Source organism: Trachurus japonicus, chromosome 18 (assembly GCF_045865225.1).
Source record: "Trachurus japonicus isolate A0001 chromosome 18, Traja_1.0".
NCBI classification, from domain to species: Eukaryota; Metazoa; Chordata; class Actinopteri; order Carangiformes; family Carangidae; genus Trachurus; species Trachurus japonicus.
In genome coordinates, this window is record NC_140924.1 from 21923461 (window position 1) to 21940120 (window position 16660).

Here is a 16660-nt window from a genome sequence, read left to right on the forward strand (position 1 = left end):
CAAGAGGAAAAGAGTGACATGAATAACAATATCGTGTAGTAAAAAAAAAAAAAAAAGGACAATTAGTAGGTCGATAGTCAAGCGGGAAATAATGCTCGTCCAAATTGTGAAATGAATGGTTTAATGTGCCAGATTATCGTCGTGGTCGACGTGGTCTGTGATGCAGAGGTAGAACATTCCTAGTATATAACAAGCTGTACGCTGCTGTGTACAGTAACGAAGGGAATGATGTCACATATCATTGGCTGGGTTTTAGCACATAGGGTGTTCCACTGGATGGCACAGTTTGAGGTTGACTTACCAGGTTAGTGAGATTTTTATGGGTTGGTTTATGACTTGTTGGGACGTTGACTGGTGTTGTTAGGAAAATATTTAAGCCCGCATTACTGATGTTGTTTCTGGTAAGAACCAGATAAACTATAACCAATAGTGTCACAACCTGGAAACCCAAAATATCCATACGCCATACCACTTATCCTTAAAGGGATTGTGGGGAGATTTGGTGCCAATCCCAGTTGACATGGGGTGAGTGTGGGGTACATCCTGGAAAAGTTGCCAATCCAGCACAAGGCTGACAAAGAAACCACAACAATAAGTTTAAAGATGCTAAAATCCTCCACAAAGCCAAGAAACAATAGAGTCTAAGTTGGTTTGTCTTTGTCATAACAAATTACCTCCATATCATCACCATCGTTTTATCCATTGTTGATATAAGAAGACTCTAAGATTGTGAATGATCTGGTATTGACTGATTTGTAAAATCCAGAGATTGATCATTTAATATATTATATTACTAGTCATTTGAGAGACACAAGAGCTCCAAGTTAGGTCAAAAGGACCGTTGGTGGTTGTATCTCAGATTTAAAATGTACAGGAAGACGCTGCTAGAAGAAGAAGTAGTGCGTTATCTGTGGTGCACCTGGGTGCATTAACAAGAAGAGTTTACGTTTAATGAAAAGTGCGTTGATGTTACAGCTTTAGGGCTGTTTTAATGTAAATGTTTAATAATTCACCAGATTAGAGGAACAATTTCCACCATTAGTTCTCTGGGAAATTTAGTACTGTATCTGAACAGACGTTGGATTGGGGGGATCTGGTTGAACTGGGACCTTGTTAATCAGAACTGAATCAGTTTGGGGAATCAGCCATACCCAGCCTCAATATAAAAGTATTGATTAGTGCAGCTCCACAGAAAGTCCTGGATTGATTTTAAAGTTTTAACAGTAACTTTTTCCTCCTGTATAAGGATATGAAAATGCTCTCTACTCTTAGCTCAAGGAATTAGGGTTAGTTAGGGTCATTTCTTGCACGTTGCATCAAGGTGCCTTTCTGCCTCATTCTACAAATGTCATCTTGCTCCTTAATGACCTGTAAACAAGTCAGGCTCATTAGGCCGAAGAAAAAGGTCAAAATCTGGTCATTTGACATGAGAGGTACCCGGAGCTGCACAGTGCATTCAATGAGGCTCAAAGAATTACTTTTATCTGACCAAACAATGTATTAAATGTTCTTGAAGAATTATTAATGCACTTTGTGGCAGGATTTTTCTCGTCTGACCTTAAAGTGCTGTTGCCTGAAAATAATCCCTTTCTCACGGTTCCTGAATAATTTATGAAATTTAGTCTTTATTTCCTCCGAGTCGTATGAAAGGAGCGGGCGAGGTCGGTGATGAAGTACCGAGAGGCAGAGAGGGAGGGGAAAATGACTCTGTATTAATAATTAAAGTCATTGAGTTGTTTGAATTTGTAAGTATAAGATTGACAGAGCAGAGCAGACAGTTTGATCTGCAAGCAACAATTTCTTACTCAGTAGATGTCTTTTTTTTTTTGATGGGGAGAGATTAAAGATAATCGAAGCCGAGCCGAATGGCCCTGGATTTCTATGCACGACCGTACAGCGGCATGAGGACGTACATGAACCCTGTGGTACGTGCATTCATTTATCACAATATTTCATCTGATTTTTACCAAAGTGTAGACAAAAACACAATGCGTAAAAGTTAACAACACACGCCATTGTGATGCTGCTTGTGAATAGCAAACTCAAAATATTTGTGTTTTTATTAGTCCTAGCAGCTTCTGCCCGACTCTCCAATTTGGTTTCATTGATTGGACTCCAGGTTTGTTAACACACTCACTTCAATTAGCTCTTGTTTTCAGTAGCCTGGGGCCTCACAGACTTTCTCCAACCTACACTGGGATTTAAAAGGATTATTGAGAAGAACTAAACAACGATTTGCGTATCAGATACAATGGATTCTTCCTAATTGTAATTTAGAAGATTTAAACCATATTTAAGTATATAAAGCAATGTGGTAATTATAAACTGTTCACTTACTTTTTCTTGCTGTGGTAAGTTTTTCAATGAGCATTGCGCTGGTGCTGTGAGGACAAAAGCTCAGATCAACTCAGTGGAGTCCAGGGACACAAATCTTGTCAATGTCTCAAGTCGCACCTTGAATCAGTCAAAGTGAAGACTCAAGTCTTGTCCTCAAAGTTAAGTTTCAGGATGTATCAAAACAAGTCTCAGACTCTTAAGTCCTGTCAAAATAAACCTTAAGTCCAACTGGGCAGCTCTAAATCTATTCACCAGAAAAAGGTCCCTTCAATCCAGAGCCCTGATATTTGAGGTCTACTGTTACTGTTGCTTTTATTTTTATAGGATATTGCAAGATCTTTTGACTTATGATATTTTTTTATCTGAAGTTTTAACTTAGGTCTTTAGTGAGTGAGGAGATTCAAGTAAGTTAAGTGTCACAAGTTCGTATTTCTTTGACTTGAGATTTCAAGTCCAATTTCAGCTCTGGCAGATGGTGCTCCTGAGTCAGACCTGTGGTGTATTCACTGTTGGTGGGCACAGTGGGAGATTAAAACTCTGCCAGAAGAGCTGAACTCCTGTGTTTTCCATTGAAAACAAGAACTGAAATTACACACAAAGCTATCTGTGGCTTTGCATAGTTCATTAAACTACTGCCACCAGTTCTTCAATGGCATTAACATTAATTTATTTATATCGATATTTGACCGCAGAGACAGCCAATTATGCGTTATTTCTCCACTCTCTGCAGCTAATTTTAATGAGTAAATGAGTTTCCAAGAACACTTCGCTGCGCCGTATGGTTTCGTTCCAGGTCAGTGAAGTTAATGTCCACAGTGTGAGTGACTGTATGACAAGTCAATGCGAATCATGTGTCTCTGAGAGCTGCCAGACTATACATCACCATCTAGAAAATATGTGGAACAGGAACAATCCCTATTAATAGTCCCTTTGTGCGGAGGCTTTTAATTTGGAGCTTTTGCAGCAGGCAGGACTGTGACACACTGTGTGAATTATGTGCAAGATTCACTGTTTATCTTCCAAAGCCCTCAAACAGCCGAGCTGGAGCTCCTCCATGCATTGCTGCTAAGGCATCTCCACTACTTATCAGCCCCACACTGGACCTGTGGCACGTCCATAAACACTCTACAGCTCAGACACAAAGACTGTGAGCAAATGTGACCCATTGATTATTGATAATTGTGATTAATCCTACAGGTGTCTTCTGCATCCTGTTCCTGTATTCAACAACAGGTCAAGGCCCAGAGGAAGGTAAGAACTATTTATTCTGATGTGGATTCGTTTTCAACTAATGTTGGTCAGTAAACTCTTGTTTTATGAAATGTCACAGTGATTAGATTTAAATTCTACAATACAAATAGCTGATTTTAATGTTGATGAACTGACATACACCAACACACACTGTCGCCCATAAAGTTGGAATAATTTTGTTTTCAGACACATTCCTCTTTAGATTTTTGTTATAAAGGTCAATTGTGGTTTATTATTAATTTTTTTTTAACAGTGATATGTTTGGAAGAGATTGGACAATAAAGTTTTGAGGAGATAGACACTTCATAGAACAAATCACATTGTCAGAGGTAAAAATATTCCAACTTTATGAGCAACAGTGTACTAAACTAGTAACTTTAGTAACTAAAGTCACTGGTGAGCAGCAGTGTAAATGTGAAATGACACAAAAAAACAAAAATCCTGCAAATCACCAAAATTATAAAAGTGCATTTATTGCGTTTTGTTTGTTTGTCATTTGAAATGTTAAACACACAGTGATGTGCAATATGGCCATCAAGTGGTGTCTAACATCTGCAAAAAAATAAGTAAATGGAATATCTTTTTTTAAAATTTTAAACATTTATTTCATATAATTCAAAACCAAAAGAAACAGATATTTATTTGCTAATTACCATGTGATACTTTGTGCATTTAAATAATGCAAAGGGATCAATTTATAATATATATTTTTAGATACATCAATTTTAAATCGCTAATTGAAATAATAAGTCAATCTATAGACTCCAGGGACTGAGTTCAAAATATCATGTCAACAACATAACATGTGCTAACTCCTTTAAAATTGTGCATCAGTCTGAAATTACTCCATCATAGTGTTGAATGAAAACAAACATCATTTGTATATATTATGGTACCAAACCAGTTTATAATTCTACATGAGTGGGGGAGTCCCATATATATAATCCATCTCTAGAAGACCTCAACACACACATCAAAGCTGTTGTTAATGTTATAAATAATTTACAAGAAACATTGTATTACAAGGAATAAAATATCGCCTTACATCTTTACTGTACATATATAATGTCTTCACATGTATATTTTACAATATACAGTCCTTATCACCAACATAGAAAGAAACAGTACCGATTATCAAAATAAAGTGAAGCGTATGAGACAAAAACAATATATAGTCTAAGATGAGGAGCTCTACACAACACAAACTAAATAACGTCACTGTAATTGCACTTCCAGTTAAAATGTCTATGTTGCACACACATATTAAGGAATACTAATGAAAAGGATGAGATTTGAACCATTTGATTGAGTTAATGAAAAAAACAAAAACAGAATACATAATGTGTCAGTCAGTTTTTGGAGACATCTGTTGTTTGAGAGAGTAAAAAAAAACCCAGAGACATTCAGCGTCCTCTCTGTTTTGCATAATTTATGGAGAGTTTTGCTACAGTAAATCCCAGTCTATATGACACAGAAAAACACAGTAGCAGCATTGGGATTCTGTTGATGACAAACACACATCCATTAGTTATACCCAGGCAAACAAAACTCAACATGCGCAATATGGAAGGAATATCCAGAGCCATTGATTCGCCCGCTCTAACGTACAGTGAACAAACATAAATCTTGTCATGGTGAACTAGCCTGAAATGTGAAGCGTTTGGCGTAAGACTGGATGAAGTTTTTTTTTTTTCCCCTAATACATTGATAAAGAGTTCTGCATAGCTGGATGTGCAATTACTGACCACTGAGGAATAAGTGAGTGTGAATAAACATCATCGTCCAACTCCCCCCCCGCCCTCTCCACCACCCCGCCTTGTTCTCCCAGATGAGGACAAAAAAACGTCGTAGTGCTTGTTATTACGGAGTGAGCTGTGAAATGCCTCTGCTCTGGGGGTTTATCGGCGCTGGTGACTCAGCTCAAGACTGGCACATCTTCCTCCAAGTTTGCCCGAGGCTCCGGTGCTGACATAATGCCACTTAATGAGATGCCCAAAGTCCACAAAGGAGAGCGAGACTGAAATGTTGCTCCTGATCCCGAGCCAAACCTCCTGAGCCAAAGGAGGCTCCGTCTTCCTGTTGCTCAGCGAGTACAGTAACAGGTCTGAAACTAAACAACACGGACACTGTGCAGATGACATTTGCTAGGATTTTGGGTATATGCCGACTTAAAGAGAAAAAAAAATTAAAAGATGGAACAGAAGGAGCCAGCTCGGTGAGTCTCAGAGTAAAACTCAGAGCTGTACTTTTGGCAAACCTTTCACTTTGACTTCCTCATCGCTGAACTCATGATCTCAGTAGGACAAAGACATCAATGTGGCGTCCCCTTGCGTAGTAGCTCCAGAGTGTGCAGGCCCTCCTGTCGACCCAGGGCGTGCTGCGTGCCCACTTTGTGGGCCGTTTCTGTGGCTGTGATGTCAATCTGGGCATATTTGGTGGAGCTCTTCCCTGTCAAAACACATAGACAAATCAGCTTGATATTTAATTTTGTCTGACAAAGACATAACATTTGAATGCTTCACAAGAGTTAGAAGAGAAGTTCGATACCACTCCGGTTAGATTAACACCTATATATGACGTTATCACTACCAGCAGGGTATCTTAGCCTAGTTTAGCATAAAAACTGGAGAGAGAGGGAAACAGCCTGGCTTTGACATCAGGAAACAAAAGCTGCCTACCAGAGCTAATGAACATATTGTACTTATGTTTGCTTAAAGGAATAGTTCAACATTTTGGCAAATTTGCTTTTTGCCATAATCCCTATAGTCATAGGAGTGGGTTCATTCCTTTTAATTATCGGTGCATGTTGTTTTGAGATCAGCGGGGCAGAGACGTGAGCTGCTCAGTGAATACAGTGGAGGTGAATGGTACAGGTCCCCTGTCCCTCATCAAACTGATCAAATACACAATCCAACAACTTGCCACACTATGAAATAATCATGTATAATTATATATATAACACATGAAGCAATTTTTTTCTTTTGAAATCACTCCGCCCAGCAGCCGTGTCAGGAATGTAGTTCCAGCTGCATTTGCCTTGAAAACAACTCAGTCTCGTAATGTTACATTATTATTTCATAGCGTGGTGAATGTGCAGGTCACAACTTGTCCACCAGAGCGTTTTGGAGTTGTTGGATTGTGTATTTTATGAGTTTTGAGGGACAGGGGACCTGTACCGTTCACCTCCATTGTGTTCACTGAGCAGCTTGCATCTCTGCCCCGCTGATCTCAAAACAACATGCACCGATAATTAAAGGGAATGAACATACTGCTATGACTATAGGGATTATGGCAATAGGAGAATTTGCCAAAATGTTGAACTATCCTTTTAATTAATACACAACTGGAAGTGTGATATGTGTGAGATGTTGTCTTTCAGAGTTATGAGCTAGACTATTTCTTGCTTACCAGCAGCAAACATTTAGAACACTTTCTGAACAAAGCGAAAACGAGACAGAACATGACCATTAATTAGCTGCAGAGATGTTTGTCTAAATATATTGGTGGGTTTTATTTCCTTCAGACAGAGCCGTGCTGCTAACCACTTCTCTGTTTCCACTCAGTTTTAGACAGGAGCGGTGCCAGAGCTCTCATCTAAATCTCAAACAAAGAGGATGTAAGCCACCTTCCTCCTTTATTTCGCAACTGTTTTCTGTTTTATTCACAGGCTCCAGCTTCTAAAATATGAAACAGTTCTGATTTTCTGTGACCTCCTTTGGATGTAATACAACTATCAGTGATAATATTTTGTCATTTTGTTGCCCAAAGAACAAATTCTGCTAATTTAAGGAGAATTTTCTTTAACATTCTTGTCACACGCATGAAAAGAAAAAAAAACCTCTGAATTTTAACAACTAATTAACGTCCAAACAAAGTGAAGTGGATCCGTGCCCTGTGTGGACCTGACGGCTCGAGGTAAGCGACCGAGCGTCACCACGCGCAGCCGAGGAACATACAAATGAGTGCAGCTGGGGACCTTTAACATTCCCCTCACGCGCGCTCCTCTCCATATGCACGTCACCGGCATTACCATAATTTGATGCCCACTCTTGTGTGAAAATCAAATAAGCAAAGACGTCTTGGTTTAATCACGGCCGCATGTGAACGAACGTCACCGAAATGCACATCACTGTATTGTTGCCTCCTGTTTGAATTATGTTTTACACTCCCGTAAAGTCGAGGAAATCAAAAGGCCGCTCCTCACGACGCATCAATGCTCCCTGGAGGTGGATCCCATTAGAGCCAGTGAATTCACAGCTGTCATCTGAATGCCCTGTGACCCTCCCTCCTTCAGCGGCGAGATAGGACACCGCACCCCCCCCACTCCCAGGTGACAGATTAATGAGCCCGCTTGCCAGAATATCAACTGTATTGCCGACATCAGATATTAACCTCTCTTGTGTCAGAGCTCGAGCGAGGTCCTCGTATTCCCGAGGGCAATGACGCTAATAGCCGACTTGTCTGTCAATTACAGCTCTGTCCCGCGTCTCCGATGACAAGGACTCAGCTGTCTTTTAGTGAGACGAGACCAAATCGGGCCCGGATCGTTCGGGAGCCGTTCCCGTAAACTGATGGAGTAAAATGGAATTACGGAGCAATCTGTGTTTCTAAAGCGACTTCTCCACCTCACTTGATATTGATATCCTGGCTGATCTGAAATTGGCTCTTTTTTTGTATCTGTCTGCAGGGTTTCAACAGGAGAAGAAACAGAATACAAACAGAATTAATAAAAAACCTTGTACACAGCGAGAACAAGGACGAGAACTTGGGGTCGTTTCAGGACGGTTTAATCAGGTCAGGGGGATTTTCTTTTAAATTCAAACCTTTGTCAATCGGTCAATAGAAACTAATGAGAATATGTAATAGCATTGTATACGAGCAAACTGTATGACGGTTGTATAATGTAGCGCTATTGTAGTGTATTAGTATGAGGTTTTGTGTTTATTTGTGTGCTGCTGCCAGTTCAGTCCATATACTGTATAATACAGCATTCATTGATGTGACCTAAATATCAAACAACCCACCAGGGTATTTGGATATCAACTATTATTGAAACACAACACATTCATTCATCAGCAGCATGTATGAGGTTTGAGAGACTTCGTGGCATGTCGAATCAATCATCAACAGATCGCCCGGGGAAACACACTTTAAATATAACACTGAATATCAAATATAATTGATTCTGTTGAAAAGAGTATACAAAAATGAGCTCCCCGTTTATTATATCACCACCGCCCTGGCTCTGCTGGAAGCTCCATTCAACTGAGAGGTTTTGTGGGCTTGGGTATTTTAATTGTCACGTCTCGTCACGGCAGCTAATACCTGTCAGTCGTTCTCCTCTCTCGCTCTAACAGCTGCCTCGGGGTCTGGATGTAGTTCCCCGTCCACCATCATCCTGTTATAACACCTGCCACTGTAACATCCACCCGTCCTACTGGAGGATGTGATGTTCCTGAGTCACAGCCCAACTTTCTGCAGCTGAAACTATTCTCTGTTTATTTCTGTCATAGCACAGAGCTGCTCTGATGACATGTCACTGACACATGTGCTGTTAAGTTTCTAATTGTTTTGGGTCCCATAAAGCAGATAATAACTGCTTCATTTGATGATTTTATACAGATTCCATACACTATTATTGATTAACTTTTATCATGTCTAGGGTTTTTCTTCGATTGTAACCATCCATCATATCATGTGATCCCTCTTGAAAGCACATTTCTTGTTAAATAAATACAGTAAAATTTGCAGAAGTTATAAGGAGCTGATGATCAACTCTCTCTAATGTGCAGCTCCTCATGAACAGATGGTGTCCTTTGGTTTGAAGCGAGCGATTTATGTGCATGCAACTTGGTGAGAGGTCAGAGAAACTGAGTTAGAAAGACTCTGGATTTTAGGAAAAGAAGATAAAGTGACCCAGTGATGATGTTAATGTTACCTAAACCTAACCCCTAATTGTACAATTGCAGAGATAACCAATTTTACCTATCAAGTGGTTATTTCGGATGCATCCTTACTCTGAGCTGGTAGATGTGCGACAGTCCCTCGGCCGCCGGGCCCCAGCTCCTGCAGCTCCAGCTCCATGTAGTTGAGCTGCTTCTTAGACGTGGGACTAACGGGAATATTCACGTACGTCACCCCCTCGCTGCACGGCCTCTCAGCCAGCGGAGCCTCAGGGGGGAAAACGAACACTGCCCCTGTGAATAAGAGAACAAAACTGTGTTAATTCAGCTGAGGTGAACTTCTGTGAGGTTTTTTTGTTTCTGAAGGTGTGAGCATCTATTTTTAATCAACAGAAATCCCCTGAAGAGACCAAAGCAAACAAGTGATTTATCCCACTGACAGGATTTGGCTCTGTAGTAGCAGCCTGATACTGTTACACTGTAAATCCAGCCAAAAAAACCCATAAAAGAAATGTACACGTGCACTTTTGGATGATTATTCTATCAAGATGATCAACACAGACAAGTATTCACATCATTTTCATTAAAAATCCCACTTTAATGCAACATCACGGCTCTATGGGATTCGTTAATATTGAAAAGATAAAGACTAAGAGTTGGCTTTTTTTTTAACAATCACTTCAAACAGGATTTGTTTTGTTGTCATCATGACCTTAATTAAAAGATAATAACGACAAAGAATTAAAGGATAAGCCTGGTGTTATTTTTAACTCTTTGTCATTACAACCTTAATCAAAAGCTGGACGACTTCCCCTCCAGGCCGAACAACTCTTGAGGCTCATGTGTTTATTAGAGTCGTTCAAATGCAGCCACAAAGCGACAATATTCAGTTTCAGCAGTGAAGCACAGAAGCAGATAAGACATCGGCAGCAGCAGCAGCGGCAGCACTGGAACACAGTGTATCCCACTGAATTGCCCTTTTCCCCCAGAGGCTAATTATGCATAATTAGCTCATAGGCCCCAGAGATAAATTATTAGATACATTATAGTCATTCTGTGCCATGGGGTAGTAAAACTCTAACTTATTGCCCTTTTAATTAAACCATCAAGCTATTTTGTCAAGTCTATCACGCTGCTGCAAACTGTGTGCACAGCTCCGTGTCGGATCCACCTCTTTGAGATAATTTCTAGGGTGTTTTATGTGTCTTCAACAAACATCCTTGTTGTTTTCTCATAGTTTTTCTAGGATTTTTCCAACCAAACTGACAAAACAACCAACCTCAGCTGCTATAAATCAACAAATCAATTCTGTTTTAACACGATTATTCATTCAACATACTGACAACATACTGGAAAAACAGGCAGCCTGGCTGTAGTGTAACTGCGCTGGTGCTCGGCAGATCTATCGATCTATCAAACTGTGCAGTCAGCAAAAAGAGGTGACAAGTAAAAACTAAGAAGAAATGTGGCCTTCACCCACAGCTTTTCCTCTCAAACACACAAATTACAGCCACAGCGTTGCCTAAAGTGCGTTACGCTTGTAATTTATTGTGTTTGATGAATGGTTTCCAGTGACAACAGGAAGCCCCTGTCGGCTTTACCTGTCATAAACCTAAAAGCCACACGGGATAAAGAGGTACGGAGCGGAGTTCACAGCCGGCTGCATGAGTGCTGCTTACCTCGATATCTTGCTGATACAGAATCTGAGCAACCACATAAAGTAGGTGAACGTTTGAGCACTGCCATACGTAACCCTGTGCTTATGTCACACCAGAAAACAGCTGCAACCTTCAGTAGGAGGGGAAAGTACAGTCAAGGATATACGGGAATCTGTATAACCTGAATACTTATTTCTCCCCTGTGAATAATGAGAAGTAGGACATTTCTCCTGGGAACACATTTTTCTAATGTAACTCAAATAAAAAGTACCAGTGTTCAAACATTTAAACCTGTGTACAATCACATTTTATATGCTAAAATACTAAACAGGCAAATCCAGCCATGGTTATAATTCAAAGTTTGAGATTAAACACACGTTTGTCGACACACAGTTCATATGCTCACGAAGTTGAACATGGACGGATACTGAAATGTATGTAACGTGAAAAATATAACTTTCCACTTGGATCACTTTCTTTCTTAGATGGATTAAATCATCATCATCATCTTCTAGAGCTCAACACTAATGTCCTGAAATGCCTCCTCCAATATATTACGTTTTTTATTGTTAAAACATTGTTATCATCTTCAAAAACCCAGCACCAGTATGTAGATTTGGATTAAAACCATAGTGGTGAGGAGAAACCAGCTCCGCAAACCTGCATTGCATATTTAAACAAACACTTCAGATCTGAGCATCATTCACCTTATCTTGTGTTTGTTATTGATTAAGTGCTGACGTTTGAAGATTAAAGAGCATATCTAGATCACTGAAAACACATTTTACTGCCTCGTGTTGGACGATCCCGGCAGCAGCAGTCAACCTTCAACCCGAGGACGAACTTCGGCTGAAGGCGCTCGCAGCTGGAAACACTAATGAGGGATCTATACAACACAATGGCTGCAGTGTAATACAGTACACCTGCACCAGTAGATCAAACATATTTATTTTTAATAGTATAGGGTTAGTCTTATAGCTTTCACCCTCACTGTAAAGATGGATCCAGCTTTGTGTTGTATTGACGTAGATGCAGTGCTGTAGACTCTGTTCCATACTGGGTATTTTCTAACAGAAAGAATTCACCTGCTATCAACTGTTTCTAAATGGCGGCGGCAGCAGCAGCAGTGGCCATTACCCACAGCTCAGAAGCACGAACCCCGGGGGACACTAGTACAATCAGTGAGAGGCCATTAGACGCCAGCAGAGTCTCCGTGGTTGCGGCCTTTGGCAACATCTAAGAGGCCTGATACCTAATTGATCAGACACCAATCCCTGGCTGAAGTGTGGTGTTTCATAATGGCTGCCATTACAACGGTGGGTTTGCCCACAGCTCCAAGGCTGGGGGGGCTTTTTTCGATAATACACTTTGTGAAACCTCCGAGGACAAAACTTGGCAGAGCTCAGTGACCCGGACTCAACGTCAACTGCTGTTTGAGGGAAACATGGGTCTAATGATGGCTGTGTCTTCAGGGTAAGAGACACATTGAAACTGTTTTTGTTTTTTTTCATCCCTCACATGTTACTGCAGCAGGCAGATGTTAAACTGAAAACATACTGCCTCTACAGCACATTCAAGTCCAAATTTATGCAATGTTACCTCACTAATCTTTGTTATGAAGAATAAAATTGCATCTTACTACAAGAACTTCACTGTAACAACACTATTTTATCTTCTTAGCTTCGTCTAGCCCAGCCAAAATGAGTCACTGCTTATGTAAAGACCTAATTATTAATCCCTCACTGGCTTCCCAGTTGAAAATGTGCACAATCAAGCAAGAGGTTATCACTACCAGAGACTGAACCCAGGCAACTCTAGTGTCAACCACATTGTTTTTTTACCCCAATAACAATGACACGTACAACAACAGCACACCTACACAAGACTGAGACCCTGAGATGTTGGCCATGGCATGCTTTAAACAAAAAAGTCGTCCCTGCACTCAAAAGCATTTCTACCTCTGCTAAAAGGCAACACTCAAAAGGCAGAGTGCAAAACAAATGGGGATAATGACACATAAGATCTGATCTTCAAAGGCAGTCATGTTTTACGAGCAAAAAGTGGCAGTTGTGTGAAGAACGAAAAGAGAAAGCACCGTTTGGAGAAAAAAAAAGACCAGTGCAGTTCATCTCTACCACTTTCCAAAATGACGCTTGAAGATCCCAATCAGAGTGACATCCGCACAGACGATCAATTTATCAATGAACAAAGCCAAACCAGTCACTCAGTCAGAACAAAACAAATGGTTCATTCAGGTTCATTCATGGCTCCTGGACAGAGCGAGGCACTACGACTCCCCAGGTATTCATCACACAGGATGACATCCTTTAAAATATATACGGGGCTGTCGAGCGTCATCAGCATCACCACCGTCTTGCACAGGGTCGCGTGCAATGAACCAGAAAAATTGCCATCATTGAACGGTGTGTGTCAGGCCTTGAAGACAAGGTGGTGCCAAGGTAAAAGTGTCTGAACAGAAACCTTCATGCCTTCAGCACAACCGTCATTTTCAAAGCGGGGTTCACCGACCCCCAGGGGTTCTTTAAAGGCTCCCTGGGGGGTTCCTAGCAAAACACACAGACAGAATACAAGACTACTATTAACATGGATCTCAAACTATTTCTGTAATAAAGCATCTTTAAGCAAAACTCATCAGATAGGGGGTGGGTCCTTCGTCTAATTTGCCAGTTCTGGGGCTCTGGAGGTGAAAAAGTTTGAGAACCTCTGCTCTAGAAAAAGTCTGCATACCTCTGTGGCACCTTAAAAAAAGTTAATATAATCAATCTTAGCTGCTGACTGCACTGGTTTATTAAATCAGCTGTTTTAATATGAGATTTAAAAATACTTGAACATCGCAAGGAACATTTTGATCGAGTGCCATCAAGCCTGAGCCGCTGGACCTGGCCCACCTCCTGCACGTCCCCGTCCATTAACTGCCTACTGAGGCAGGATGATGGGGAGAGATGACATGGGAGCAGAGCTGTGTGTGTGTGTGTGTGTGTGTGTGTGTACTTACGTGAACATGAGTGATGGGTTTGGTGCCACATTGTGACAGCTGCTGGGACTTTGTAGAACAGGTGTGCATTAGACTGAGGGCATGTTTCTGGGTGTGGGATGCTTAAGTGGCCAAATGTCCCCTGACAACTGTCCTCTCACCTCACATCAGGGCAGGTATCCCGTCACGCATCAGCGCACTCTGTTTGGTTACGTATACTGCGCGTCTCCCCTCGACACAATTGGCTGTTGCGTAACTCAAGTTTACGGGGGTTACATAAAATGCAGATGAAGAAACGACGGTTCGCTCGGCAGCGAGCCGCTCTGCCTTCGCGACGAGGAGGAGGAGGAGAGGTCGCTGAACCAGGTCCTTTATTCTGAATGACATTAATTGCAACTCAGATGACATGTGATGTGACTCATACCTGTGCGCACTTGGAATTCATCTGACGATGACGAAAATGGAAGTCATTCCAGCTGTCACCTCTACTTAACCCCCGGCTTGTGACTCTTATAAATTCTGATTACGTTCAAGACACAGAGCTAAGATTCAGTTTTTCTTTATCACATTATCGTATGTAACAACCTGCAGAGGTCATGTAACAACACTTAATGCTGCTGTGACGGTATTCCACAATCCTCAGAGATGCAGCAGAGACGTAACACAAATTCAACCCTTTGTAACGCTAAAAGACACTAAAAGCTCAAATTTTCATACATAATGTGTTTAAACACCACAATTTGAATACAGCATTAACACACTCCGATATGTTGACCTTTGACCTGGCCCATAGTTTGAATCAATTCCTGGAAATGAATCAGCTGCTGTCTCTGCTAACAGTTCTCAGTCACATGATGCCGTTATGTTATTATTTGAGCATATTTTCTTTAATGCTAAATGCAGTGAGGTCTTTTAAGGTTTCTGAAGAATATTAGTTTTTTTTCATGTTTGATAAAGTTACATTTGCATAAAGCAGCATATTTGAATGTTATTATTATTTTATTGTACACTTTAAAATATTCCCTAAAGGTACATTTTTAACAAATAATAAATGTATAATTGTAATTAATCATGAATTTATAATTAATCATGATAAGCTATGGACCCTCATGTAAAAATAAAGATTAAATATTATACTGGGTTGACAGCCCTTATGAAAAAATAACAATAGTAGCCTTGATTTATGAAACATGGCTGTGGCTTAGGAAACAGGTTAATGATTAATATTCAGTTTTTCCTACTGTCATGAGGCTCTCCCTCTGTAACACAACAGACTGCATTTCTACACTACACGCTGACTTACATCGTTGATCATTAGCTATTAAAAACACATCAAGGGAGACACTTTAATTAATAACCATGAGGATAAAACCACATTTTGGTTCAGATTTTCCTTCATTATTAAACAGATATGTATATTCAGTTTACACCTTCAACAGGAGTGAATGTCCTGGAGCTGAGAGGCACAGACATGACGGCAACGTTTTTTTGTAAACTGACACGTCTTTTCAAAGGATTTGTTGATATATATTTAAAAAAGGAATACAGCCGGCCTAACTTTTAAAAATTCTTCAGCAATGTGAGCCTTGAGCTACATGCACCTCAGACATGGTCCGTGAGGATTTTGTAAATTAAACTCAAAACAGATCTATCTGATCTATTCTCAAGAAAAAAAAGCATCATTATTTAACTCAAATGTAACGATACCACATTACCATACCGTACCATACTCTGGTCACATTGCAAGAAAACTACTTTTCAACTGTCTAGGCAAAATCCCATGCAGCACTGCACGTACTATGTGGAGGCAGCCACTCTATAAACATCTTCCTGTCAATGTCACAGTCCATTAGCCTGGAAAAAGTCAAGGAAACATAACTTGCGTGGTGTTGGTGTCAGTTTGTGAATGTTATTCCTGCCTGACCGTGCCGCTGTGCCATTTCCTATTTCCTACATTTTATTTCTGCCAGCAGGTGATGCGTTCGTGGCTATGTTGATTCAGGTGTATGAGTCATCAATTTAATTCACTTTCTGTAAGTGGGGCCCGGGTATTGTGGGAAGCCTGGGTAATGCACAGCTGGAAGCACTCAGAGCACTTACAAATAACAAAAAAAAAAAAGAAACGGTCCATTGTGGAAGAAAACAGAATGCATTTGTGCAGGAGAGACAACAATCTGCATATGTCGGGTTTAAAAAACTGAACCTCATTATGTGGTGATGTCAGCCTCACTCACCTTCAGAGTCTTGAAGGAACCTCTGCTGACCACAGCTGCCCATTAACTCGTACTTTTTTCCCTCTGCCTGCAAGAGACACACACAAACACACACATAGAGTGAGCACTGTTGATATTAATTTGCAGTGAGTGACCGTAGCCACCACATACGTTTATTACATAAGACGTGTGACGAGGACTCAACAGCTCGGTGGATACGTCAGGAGTATTTACGGGCAGAGGCTGATATTCAGGATTCACCGAGAGCTCAGGGCTGCGTCTAACATGTGGAAACGCCGTTGT

General features: G+C 40.7%; 1 protein-coding gene across 2 annotated transcripts in view; it reads right to left on the reverse strand.

Moving 5' to 3' along the window:
* Positions 1 to 4575: 4575 nt before the first annotated feature.
* LOC146969318 (protein Dok-7-like) overlaps positions 4576 to 16660 on the reverse strand; it is a 38394-nt gene continuing 26309 nt past the window's right edge. For both annotated transcript variants that reach the window (XM_085759224.1, XM_085759223.1), the window contains 3 exons: positions 16379 to 16445; positions 9606 to 9785; positions 4576 to 6036 (listed from right to left, as the gene is read on the reverse strand). In XM_085759224.1, the coding sequence (XP_085615350.1) occupies positions 5900 to 6036; positions 9606 to 9785; positions 16379 to 16445 (384 nt within the window). In that variant the 3' untranslated portion in view covers positions 4576 to 5899. The remainder of the gene's footprint in view (positions 6037 to 9605; positions 9786 to 16378; positions 16446 to 16660) is intronic.